The sequence below is a fragment of the Rutidosis leptorrhynchoides genome, chromosome 3 (assembly GCF_046630445.1).
Source record: "Rutidosis leptorrhynchoides isolate AG116_Rl617_1_P2 chromosome 3, CSIRO_AGI_Rlap_v1, whole genome shotgun sequence".
In the NCBI taxonomy this organism is placed as follows: domain Eukaryota; kingdom Viridiplantae; phylum Streptophyta; class Magnoliopsida; order Asterales; family Asteraceae; genus Rutidosis; species Rutidosis leptorrhynchoides.
The window spans coordinates 98,184,193-98,196,583 of NC_092335.1; the positions used below are offsets into that span (position 1 = coordinate 98,184,193).

General features: G+C 35.7%; 2 protein-coding genes across 2 annotated transcripts; one reads left to right on the plus strand and one right to left on the minus strand.

The window, feature by feature from the left end:
* The first annotated feature begins 6,087 nt into the window (after window positions 1–6,087).
* LOC139896547 (uncharacterized) lies at window positions 6,088–7,191 on the plus strand. Its single transcript, XM_071879195.1, has 2 exons — window positions 6,088–6,413; window positions 6,764–7,191. Exons 1-2 carry the CDS (start codon window positions 6,198–6,200, stop codon window positions 6,992–6,994), a joined length of 447 nt encoding a protein of 148 aa, XP_071735296.1. The 5' UTR covers window positions 6,088–6,197; the 3' UTR covers window positions 6,995–7,191.
* A 137-nt stretch (window positions 7,192–7,328) lies between these two features.
* On the minus strand, window positions 7,329–9,322 carry LOC139896548 (pentatricopeptide repeat-containing protein At5g44230-like). Its single transcript, XM_071879196.1, has one exon. The coding sequence runs from the start codon at window positions 9,285–9,287 to the stop codon at window positions 7,329–7,331; it is 1,959 nt and encodes a 652-aa protein (XP_071735297.1). The 5' UTR covers window positions 9,288–9,322.
* Window positions 9,323–12,391: the final 3,069 nt, after the last annotated feature.

A 12,391-nucleotide genomic window follows, 5' to 3' on the forward strand; every position in this document is an offset into this window, starting at 1 on the left:
GACATGTTGTTGGATGACTTGTTGTTGAGGAACAAATTGTTGGATGTTAGGAAATTGTTGTTGAGGACGGTAGTTGGAATATTGAGGTGTAGAAACAAAAGCGGGTGAACGTGAAGCCTAAGATGCGAACCCCAATCCTTGATTCGGGTTAGAAGACGACCCGGAAGGTGAGTTATACATTTGCGATTCAAGTAACGTTTGGAAAAAATCATTACTTTGTTGTGTGTAGATCGGCTCGGACGTTAGATTTTTATTTTTCTTGGATGATTTGGATGATTTTTTAGGCATTTTTTTTTAGTTGGAAATGGGTTTGAGATGAGTAATGTTGAAAGAATAAGTGTTTTAGTTAGAAGTAAAAGAGTGTTTGTATGTTTATTTGGTAAATTATATTGGGTGTTTATATAGTGGTGTTAAAAAAAAAAAAAAAAAAGAATAATGCCGTTGGTACCCAACGGCTACTTCTGTTTCTGTTTCTGTTTGAATTGCACCGTTGCCACCGCCCTCAAAATGTTATACTTATGATTTAATCGAGCACGGAAGAAGGAAAGAGAGTCGAGGGCGGCTTGAATGCCATCGGCGCCGTCGAGGGCGGCCGAGGAAGGGAGTGAGGGCAGTTCCGTGCTGGTTACCGTTGGGAGTGGTCTTATGAGGGTTTTCGTGAGATATAGTGGTGGTATAGTAAATGAAATGTTTCTAGTGGTGATGGAGTGAAAATGATTAATAATTGAAAATTAAAATATATTATTTTATTAATCAAGCCCATGACCACTTTAGAGAGGGGATCAGTCACCCCATTAAAAGGTGAGTTCATCAAGCCGCGTTAATGGCATGAGGATGGCGTTAAGGTATCATAAACCTTAGGGGAGGCTCGAGGGCAGAGGCAGATCCAAAGGGTTAAGGAGGGGGGCGGCTGTCCCCGGTGGATTTCGAAATTTTAGTGCAAATTTTTTTGATTTTTCGATTTTGCCCCCGGTGGAATTTTTTTTTGCCCCAAATCCTCCATATTTTGCCCCAAAACCTCCATATTTTGCCCTAAAACTTTCGTATTTTGCCCAAAAACCTCCAAATTTTACTCAAAAAACTCTATATTTTGCCCCAAAACCTCTATATTTTGCAAAAAAAAAATTCCCTACATTTTAGAAAAAAATCGGCCCCCGGTGAAAAAATTTCCTGGATCCGCCACTGCTCGAGGGGGAGTAACCCGATTAACCGCTCGGGGCACATAAGTTTCAGGGGGCCCAATTTTATTTTATATATGTAGACATATCGGAGATTTGAGAAACACGAGTAACTAGTAAAACACAACTGATGAAACGAAGACGAATCACAATATGTCCAAAACCGATAATTAAAGGCCCTAGAAAAAAAAAACCAAAGTCTAATAACATTTTATTAAGACACAAAAAGCTTTTATTTTTATTAACTTACTAGCTTAAAACCCGCGAATTCGCGGGGTTTTTTTATGGGTTTAATTGAAATTGAATTTGATCAAGTAATAGGAGTTCATATAGTATTTGAACAGTTGATTGGAAAATCATAAAATAACAGAATAGTGATCTATTGATGTTGCCAAAAAAAATAAAAAAATAACCAACAAATAACAGGTACTCAAATAAACAAACACGCATATTAAAACAAACACACATAATACCAATGTAGAATGAGTAGGTAACTTTGTTAAGGTAAAACCAAACATTTCAAGCATAAATTACGATTTTTGTTCACTGAATAACTAATCATCCCACTACAATGTCTTCCAACCTCTTATTACAAACAAACACAAATGAAAAATACAAAGCGTCCAGAAGCAAAAATGTGTGTTTGGCTACCACGTGAGTCAAATAGTTACGCAAACAGTAGTTGTTCCTTCATTTTTGTCATTTGGTAACATACCAAAAATTTGTGCATGATCTCAACCATCTGAGCACTTTAGGTTCTTCTAAATCTTCTAACACATAACAATATACAAAAAAACTCCACAATTGTTGTCATCTTATTAGAAAATTAAAAGAAGTATAGTGCACTATAGTTTTTTGTTATAAAACAGTAGGCGTTCCATTATAAATTAGCACCTAATGTAGTTTGACATTTAAGAAATGCATATGGCTATAAAAAGAATTAATTAATTGCACATAAAACAGAATCAATTCAACAGAAAGCATCTATTCATTTAAGTATATTATAAGATTATATATATGAATGGTGAAGACGCGATAATGTACCTCACTATGAGCAGCCTTCTCATAAATTTTTTTTACCTTCAATAAGAGTAAATAACAACCTGCACTTTTTAAGGCAACTAAAATCAGAAACATAAAAGAAAGCATAGTCTTATAATAATCTTACATTAATAGCTGTTCAATTCCTATCCCGGAAGTGCTGTTCATACATCTCAAATTCATAGCTAAATATGATTCTTTTGACGATAATACCTCTGTCGATAAGGCATTCTGTTACACTAATTAAAGAAAAATCAATGAGTCTAGGGTTGACCTCACTACAGCTCAAACCTTATTCGATCAACAATGTTCGCATCAGGTTACATATATAAAAATGCAGGAAATCATAACCTTCCATACAACAAAATGATGCTAATTCAAAGATGAACAGCATGAATGCAACAAACAAATGATGCTAATTGTTGATCTATTTCGACATTATATAAAATTCTAAAACTACTTTTACTCTAAGAATTTACAAATGTAACAAATAAACCGAGTACGGTTATAGCTTGTTATTTAAATAGCTTAGGAGAAAGCATACTATAAAATTACCCGTACTTAGCAGAAATAACTTATATGTATATATATTGCTTCTGACTCTGGTAGAATTGGTGCATCAAAAACTCCGCAGGCACGATATTCACATTTGCCTTCCACAAACATCAAGCTCATAGTGACTGCGTGAGTGACAACATGTCCCCCTGCTGGTTTTATTCGGAGCTGATATAGTACTTATAAGAAATGTCACCTTTGTAGTTTAATTCAAACTATTTTTGGTTAAATGTGCAGGCTGTCTAAACTCATGTCGGTCAAAAACCAGGTAAGAAAACATTTCAAGGTGAGATTTGCAATTTAGATTACATTTCAACCAGTTACTGAACCCACTCAACCCGCCCATCTTGTCACCTCTAAAGCCATTAGAGAAGAGTATTTGACACTGTCCCTTTCAAATGTTTGATAAGTTTGTGCTTCTAGATTATGCTTAAGAAGAATAGTGCATCATAACTGCATAAGTCCTACTTAGCATTTAGCAATAAAGAATAAGTCAGGTGTCAAAATGGGCTAGGATTGAAATCCCTCAAGCAAGAAAGGTACATAATAAGCATATTGTCATACCTACTACTGCTACATTATAATTAAAATCACATGAAAGCTCTGTAAATCAGATGTCACCTTTAAGGCTTGCATTTCTATTAGGTGATGTTTTCTCCAACTTGTTTCATTGAAGTTCTCTCCTTGAGCTGCAAGTAAAAAAAAATTACAACATTCAATATAGACTTTATTAAATATACAATTATGAAAGTTTTATACAACGATCATCCAGTTTAAAGCATTGCATTATAAATGTAATAGTATATAGTATATGTTTTTAATTCGCTTAATATATATAATACGGAGTAAAAGATCAATAGGAGGTCAAACGTGTTTACAGATCAATATGTTTCTAACTCGCAACAACTTAACTCGTTGAACCCAAATCGTTGGACCAATCATTTTCGTTAAGCAATTTACTACCGCTACTCGAACTACATGTGGTGTAAGATATTAGTATGTGCATACCGTTCAAAATATTAACATACCTCATTAGCAAAGTAGACAATGATCAGATTCAGTTCATATACTTGCTACTGGACAATGGTAAGTCCATCTTGATTTGATATTAACATACATCATTATCAAAGTAGACAATGATCAGATTCAATTCATATACTTGCTACTGGACAAGACTTGTAGTTGTTCAAAGCTATAATAAACTCAAAACATCATGTAATGTGATACAACAGACGAATCAATTGAAAAGTTCAACTCCATTTGAATGTGCACAAAGTATTCAAATTTCCATATTAGATAATTTAAAAAAAAAAAAAAAACTGTAAGATTTAACCTATAGTACGGACCTTAACTTGATAATTAACGCACTCTCACCTCATACATGATGCAACGGGGTTCATTCTCGGCGCATTTTCTTCTGCAACTTGTCTTGTGTAGGATACCTATCTCGTCTTTCTTCTCGCAATACTTTTTTTGTTATTAAATCTTCCTTTGTTTCTCTGCGTCATGCTTTTTCTTGTTCTCGTGTTTCTTTAATTTCTGCTGCTTCATCTACAAATCATAGAAACAGAATTAAAAAAAATTAGAACAACACTTTAAATGTAATGAACTAATTAACAATGTTGTTGTCAAACTAAGAACAGAAAAGTAAAGTTGGATATACAAATACTGAATACATACATTTAGAATCGAACCCTAGATCAAATTTTCAACTGAGAAAATGGAGATGAAGTTACCTTTTGATTCCGAAGAAAACGATGATCGAGTAACAATCGATCTTTCAGCATAATTCAACCCGCAATCCTTGATTGATAACATTTTTTGGGTTAGATTCTTGAAGAAGATGGAAGTAAAAATCATAATTGGTTCAAGAGATATGTGTAAAACCTTATAATCGTGAAGAAGACAGCTATGATTCTCGTAGCATACGATCGTGACGATGACGATGATATAAACATAATAACCGAATTGAGATATTACTTGATTATTTTGGGAGAGAAAGTTAAGGGTTTTTTAAGCTGTACGTCCTCCTGAATGAATGATATTTACTTGGAACCCCTAATTTTGTTATTTTCTCCGTGTCTTTAATCCCCTATTTTTTTAGTATTATTCCGCCTGTTAATTAGAAGGGTAATTTAGTCATCAAACAAATAATCAAGGTGATTATGAGGTCATAATTTTGATTAGAAAATTTGGATGGTCTAGATTATGAAGGTTAATAATAATGGAAGGTCATGATTAATAGTTTGAATTTTAAATTATTTATTTTTAATTTTGTTATTATAATATAAAGAGAAAGAGATTATATTTACTTTTTTCATCTTAAATTTTCAATACCGGTCATGATTAAACTCTTAGGCCGTTAAAGTGGTCCTAGATATGTGTGGATAATATAAATTTAAAAAAGAGTTTTAGTTAATAGTTATTGTCATCATAAAATTGCAACTAAAACAAACCAACTCCACATTCTCGGCCGACCAAGCTTTACACTTGTCGATATTCATGTGTTGGGCTTATTATTAAAGAAGCTTCCAATTCCAAAGACGCGATGATACGATCACGCACGTGTACGGTTGTCTCCTTCCCATACACTTTTAATCCTATCTTCCACGTACCATTGCTTTATTGGTAACCATGATTCACTATCAACTGTTGACCAACAAATCCATCAAATCTGAGTCTACCGTCACGCAAATTCTAATCAGGTAGTATCTCGTAATTTTTAATTTTTTAAAAAGCAAAAATGTTGTACCCCTTAATTAAAATCTACTAATTTCACATCAAGTTTTACAAGCTCAACTGTTAATTGTTTTAGAAAAATATAATATAAATATAAATATAAATATAAATAAACGAATGGAAAATCAACTGTTAATTGTTCAACATATAATACTGATCAGGCGATCATTATCATCACTATTTTGAAGTTTTAACCAATCTTATATTTCACTAAAAAACTACATGATTTATGAAATATATGCTAATTTAACCATATAACCATATAATACTCGTACTAATTAGTATTAGTAGTATAGATATACTATATACGTTGTCAATCATCATTCAAATCTCACCAAAAACATAACCTTGTCGGCCGACCCTTAGCTTTACACTTGTCGATCTCCACATGCTGGGTTTTAATAGATGAAACTTCCAATCCTAAAAACTAACGTGGCACGTGATAATACGATCTCACACTTGTACGGTTGTCTTCATCCCATGCATTAATTCTTAATCCAATATTCCACGTACCGTTTTCAGTTAATTAAGGCGTTAACTGATTTCTATCCCTATATAATACCCCCTTAATCCCGTCTCATTTCTCAACAACTTTCATATTCACAACTGTTTATTATTACATTTATATTTGATTATTTACTTAATTTCAAACTTGCAATCTTTCTTTTCACCGATCAATATAACATGGCACAATACGGAGGAGAACAGTACATTAAAAAGCAAGAGGGCCACCAGAACAACGAGTACACCCACAACCCACTTCAATCCACCACCGATGGTTATGATACCGGAGCTACAAAAACCACCATGGGAACTGGTGTTGGTCACGGCTATGAAGAAGGGAAACATGGTGGCACCGGTGGCATCCTCCACCGAACTGGAAGCGGCAGTTCGAGCTCTGTAAGTGACTAAATATATCAACAACGTAATTAATTAATTGGCAGGGCCATCCCTTTAATTTTAATTAGAGGCCCTGTTCAATAAGCAAAAAGAAATAAGTTCAATAATACTTAAAAAAATGTAATATATTAAAGTACTTATAAATTAATGGACCATAAAATATATTTTTGGGGCCCATTAGATTTTGGATCATGTGCAATTGACACATTCCACGCTCCAATTCCAGCCTTGGTAATTGGTTTCACTTTGGTAAAAATGGAGTTTATCAACGTGTAAAAGGTGTTCTACCAATATCGATCCACCACTACAGTATAGTGTCCTCGAATCTTACTTTTGAGTTTATTGTGCAGTCAGAGGATGATGGAGAAGGGGGAAGAAGGAAGAAGAAAGGTGTGATGGACAAGATCAAGGAGAAGCTACCCGGCGGCGATCATGGCACCGATGAGCACACGACTGCAGCCACTGCCACCGTAGGTGGTGGCGGCGGAGTTGGTGGATATGGAAATGAAGGAGAACAAGGGCATGAGAAGAAAGGACTAATGGACAAAATTAAAGACAAGTTGCCAGGGGCTAACCAGTAATTAGTCCATATATGTATGAATGTATATAGATGTACCATGATAACATGATATATGTAGATGTGCATGGTGCTGTGATAATAATCTGCTCTGTGGTTATATATGTGTGTGATACCTCAAGCAGCAGAGTTTAAATACGTTTTTATGTATGTATGTTTGGATCTTTGTTCGTGTTATAACATCAAAGTGAATTTTATATACATCTGTTGTTATTGTGGTTTCGTGTTTTGGTTTGGCGTGACTCGTTCCTAGATAGCTTTTAATTTACTTTGGTGCGCTTTCTAGCTCATCGGATGGCGTGACTATTTTATTAACCAAAACAGATTTAAATTCAATATCACCAAAAATTATTACAAGAACATACACCATCACGAAAATGATGAAATCTCATATTATCCCTAACAATAATTTCCCTACCACTAATCTTTGAAGCTCCACACATAACAACGTGACAATCTTCACATATTCTTACATTCTTAACAATCCTAATGACACCGCAATCGACAAGTAACCCATACGCTAACGCTAGCTTTTCACTATGACCCGATAATATCCTCCTCTTCTCATCATCGCTTACATCATACGGTGCAGAACTCAAAACAGGCGAGTACCCATCTAACTCTAACCTACCAAGAAGGTCCTGCAACTCTTTCTTGATCTCATAAGCCCTCGGATGAGTCATATCACCCGCAAAAAATTCATGAATTACACCTTTAGCCCCTTCTATCCAACTACTTGCAGGGTTCTTTTTCAAACCCTTTGACCTAAATAATGCTCGAATTCTTGAAACGTCCTTCCATTTTTGTGCAGATGCATATGTGTTTGAGAGTAGTATGTAGTTTCCTATAGCGCGTGGTTCGAGTTCAAACAATTTATTAGCAGCTATTTCAGCAATATCAGGATTTACATGAACACGACAAGCACCAAGTAAGGCGCCCCAAACAGAAGCATGCGGTGTAATCGGCATGGTTTTGATGACATCATAAGCATCATCAATTAGTCCTGCACGACCAAGAAGGTCAACCATACATGTATAATGGTCAGCGTTTCGTGTAACACCATAATTTTTTTCCATTGATTCAAAAAAGTTTCGACCTTGTTGTACTAAACCTGCATGACTACAAGCAGAAAGAACACCCAAGAACGTTACTTTATTCGGTTTTATATCCGTTTTCACCATCTTTTCAAACAAATTTATCGCTTCTTGTGCACATCCGTGCACTGCATATCCAAGAATCAATGAACTGTAAGAGTAAACATTCTTCTCAGTCATTACATCAAACACGTTACGTGCTTCTTCAATGCACCCACATTTTGCATACATATCAATCAGCGCAGACCCAATAACAACATTATATGTCGGCCCAAACCCTGCCCTGTCAGCAACATCTCGAATCCAATTAGCATACTTAGTAGCACCCAGCTGAGCACAAGCCGAAATAACACTAGTCAGCGTAACCTCATCCGTTTCAACTCGTGCATCAACCATTTTATCAAAATACTTCAAAGCCTCTCTCGGTTTAGCATTTTGTGAAAACCCCATTACCATTGTGGTCCATGCCACCATATCCTTCACAGGCAATCCATCAAACAACTCCCTAGCTTCTTCCATATCCCCATGTCTCGCGTAAGCAACAATCAACGATGTCCACGAAATCACATCTCTGTCAGACATTTCATCAAACACTTTACGTGCATCACCCAACAACTCACACCTCACATACATATCAATCAACGTATTCCCAACATACAAATCACAACTAAAAGCACCAATTCTAACCACCTGTCCATGAATCTGTACCCCCAAATCAACACCACAATCACCACTGCAACCTTTCAGCAAAGCTGTAAATGTAAATGAAACAGGACCTATCCCTTTTCGTCTCATCAAGTTATACATCGTTATTGACTCAACTAAAGATCCTTGAACAGCGTACCCACGAATTAAAGCTGTGTATAAAAACGGGTTCGGGTATTTCACTTGTTGAAACGTACGACGTGGGTATGGGTCAATTGGGACTTTGAATGTATCAGTTAATACACGAATAAGCTTGGTGATTACGTAACAGCATTGATCAAGGCGTTTACGAATGACGTGAGCGTGAATTTGTTTAGCTTGATTGACATTCTTGCAGGAATCGAGTAACGAAACAAGATGTGATTCCAATATTTTAGTTTGCTGGTAATGAGATATAGAATTGGGGATTTGTTGAGGTGTTTGATGATTATAATTATATTGAGGAAGTTGTAATTTGAGGGTTTTGGTGGTTGTTAGTGTTCTAGAGATCGAAGCCATAATAGATGAAATTGAACTAATGAATTTGAAAATGGTGTTGTTTTTAGCGCGGCTAAAGAAACTGTTCATAACTTTTTTCCTGTTTTTTATATATACACGACCGACCGGTCACCGATACTGACCCGTCCTATACCCGAAACGTAAATGGGTATTTAATTTATAAACATTGTTTATTTTTCCAGCTTTGCTATATCAAACAAGGCGTGTTGCTTCAGTGGTGGTACCTGCTACTAATTGTTATGTTCTTGATAATTCTAGCTACATTTATGATTTTGTATCCTACATTTATCTATTTCCATCAATGCATTTACCAATTGATTTTTTTAAATATATAATTTATTTTAACATATACACAAAAAACCAAACTTTTTGAAGTTAGTTGTAGCGACCCCGACAAATCGTCAAGTGACGGCGTCGTCTACGTATGGTCCCATTACATGGTTATAAGTATTTATAACAAAGTTTGACCGAAAATATGTCGCATACATTTCATAAAGGATGTTTCAATGTTTACAAAAGTAATTCCCAAGACAAGTACATAACAAAAGTTATTGTTCATATGAAACACGTGCGACATAGTTTAAAATAGCCAAAAAGACGCTCCACGTATGCAAGTATACTCGACATCCAATGCAAGTATCAAAAAGTATGTGCGGAAGCATGTATCACCTAAGTTCAAGGACCTGAGAAAAACATAGAGAATCTGTCAACGAAAACGTTGGTGAAATCATAGGTTTAAATAAGTAAATGAGTAAAAGCAAGCTGAACCACAAGAGTTGCAATATTGATAAAGTCATAGTACATTCTAAAAGTTAATATTCACGAGCACCCAATTATCAAAGCTTAACATTCCGTCCGTTGAATACCCCATAAATTAGTGCTAGAACAACACTGTTTCTCGAAAATATATTTCATCCGTAGACGGTAGCGAACCGTCAAAGATGAGGGTTGTCAACCCATATGGCCATATAACATAAGTTCTCGCTTACACCATCTGATGTAACTAATGATAATCGGATTGAGGATTTTCGTTCTAAACTCGTATGTAGAATGTTTGTTTTCCCGTTCTTGTGTTCACTTAGTTCAAAAGAATCGTTTATGTTTTCTCATCCCAAAAGTAAGTTTAAAAGAGTAAAAGTGGGACTATGATCTCACCTTGTATGCACGAACCAAAAAGTACTTCGACAAGTAAACGTGCAAGAAACAATGCTAGTCTTGACCTAAACAAATAGGTTGTATCAATAACGATAGTCACGAAGGGTCAAAGATGTTCAATTAGTCCTATGGCTCGTTACGACTCGATTAATATAGCACGTGGATCAATTTGTCAAGTTTCATGCACGACACAAGTAGTTAAGCATGTTAGAACGATTGTATAATCGTTTGGTTAAGTTTGACTAAAAGTCAAACTTGGTCAAAGTCAAAGTCAACGGGGTCGGGTCGGGTGTCCGACAATTTTCTCATGATGAGAAGTCATATACGAGCATAATAGTCAAGTTTCATGGTAAACGGGGTTATAGTAAAGCGGGAAACATTTTTGTGACATGAAAAACAAAGACAAAATGAGCTGGGCAGTATGCGCGGCGCGCTATGGGTTGCGCGGCGCGCACCCAAGTGTAAATCCTGGTCAGAACTTAACCACGAAGGCAAACATCTGGGATTTCCAATTCTGCGCGGCGCGCGGGTATATGCGCGGCGCGCAATACCTGGGAAACATGCAGTTTGCAGAAAAATGGTCCAAGTCACGAACCAAAATACAATTTAACACATCTCATGCACCGAAAACACTTAAAACGCATATCATATATCATTAGAAAGGTAATTTGACAAGGAGAATAACTAAACGCATTTACTCAATCAAAACCAAACAAACTCATATCAAAATCACCATTAATGCTCATCATTTATTACTCCAAGTTCATAAATGCCATATTATGATTCGGGAAATTAATGCACATGTGTAATACGCCGTTTTGAAGATAATCAAGCATACAATACAACTAAACGCAAACAAAACAACATGGCAATCATTCAATGCATCTAAGATTCATTTCAAGTTCATCAAACCCTAAACTAAATTCACCAAATTTCATAATCAAGTTTAGGAGGTTTCCTTAATCAAACTTTACATCAAAATAAAGCTAGTAACACTAGGAGCATAATTAAAACATGAAGTCTTAGCATCTAACAACATATAAACACTCAAATCTCAAGGTTAAGCATGTTATCTTTCAATATGAACTAGTTACATCAAAATAACAAGAACAAGCATACAAATCACATAATCATACTAGACTTGAGCCATAGACACTAATCAACAACCTTTTAACTCAAAAATCTCAAGAACACATAAAATTAGTGATTTTAGAAAGTTACCCAAAATTGATGAAATCGGTATGGAATCGAAGAGGATGTTGCAAGGATTCCAAATATGTATTTTGTTTGAATTGAAGCTTGCTAGAAATTAAATGGATGATGATTCCTTGATGTGGTGAATTGAAAGAAAATGTGAAAGTAGGAGAAGAAAAGAGAAAAGAAAATGAGAAAATGATGAGTGGATGAGGTTGAAGGTTTGACTAGTTGACCTAGTCAAATCTTTGGCCTCTTGGCAAAACTAGTCCCTCAACTTTGAATCGGGTGCGTTAAATTACCTACACAAGATATTTTGAAACGCGTATTAACGGGAGATGTTATAAACATATAACGGAGTTTGAAATAGTATAAAGGAAAAATAAACGGAAAAAGGCGGGATGTTACATTACCTACACCTTAAAAGAAATTTCGTCCCGAAATTTAAGCAGGCGTAGTAATCGTTGTTTCCTCCTCGGAATCCGACGATTCCGGAACCGGGAATAGATGAGGGTGTTTCTTTCGCATTTGATCTTCTCTTTCCCAAGTAAACTCGGGTCCCCTTTTGGCGTTCCAATGAACCTTAACAATCGGGATCCGGCTTTGTTTTAATTCCTTCTCGACGTAGTCCACAATTTCAACCGGTTCCTCCACAAAGTGGAGTTTGTCATTAATAGTGAGTTCCTCGAGAGGGACGACGATATCGGGCTCGGCAAGACATTTCTTCAAGTTAGATACATGAAAGGTAGGATGGA

Bases quoted from the DNA above. Each gene is read 5' to 3' on its own strand.
- LOC139896547 (XM_071879195.1), top strand. From the start codon at position 6,198: ATGGCACAATACGGAGGAGAACAGTACATTAAAAAGCAAGAGGGCCAC. The intron at 6,414-6,763 runs GTAAGTGACTAA...TTTATTGTGCAG, and splicing joins GAAGCGGCAGTTCGAGCTCT to TCAGAGGATGATGGAGAAGG.
- LOC139896548 (XM_071879196.1), bottom strand. From the start codon at position 9,287: ATGGCTTCGATCTCTAGAACACTAACAACCACCAAAACCCTCAAATTA.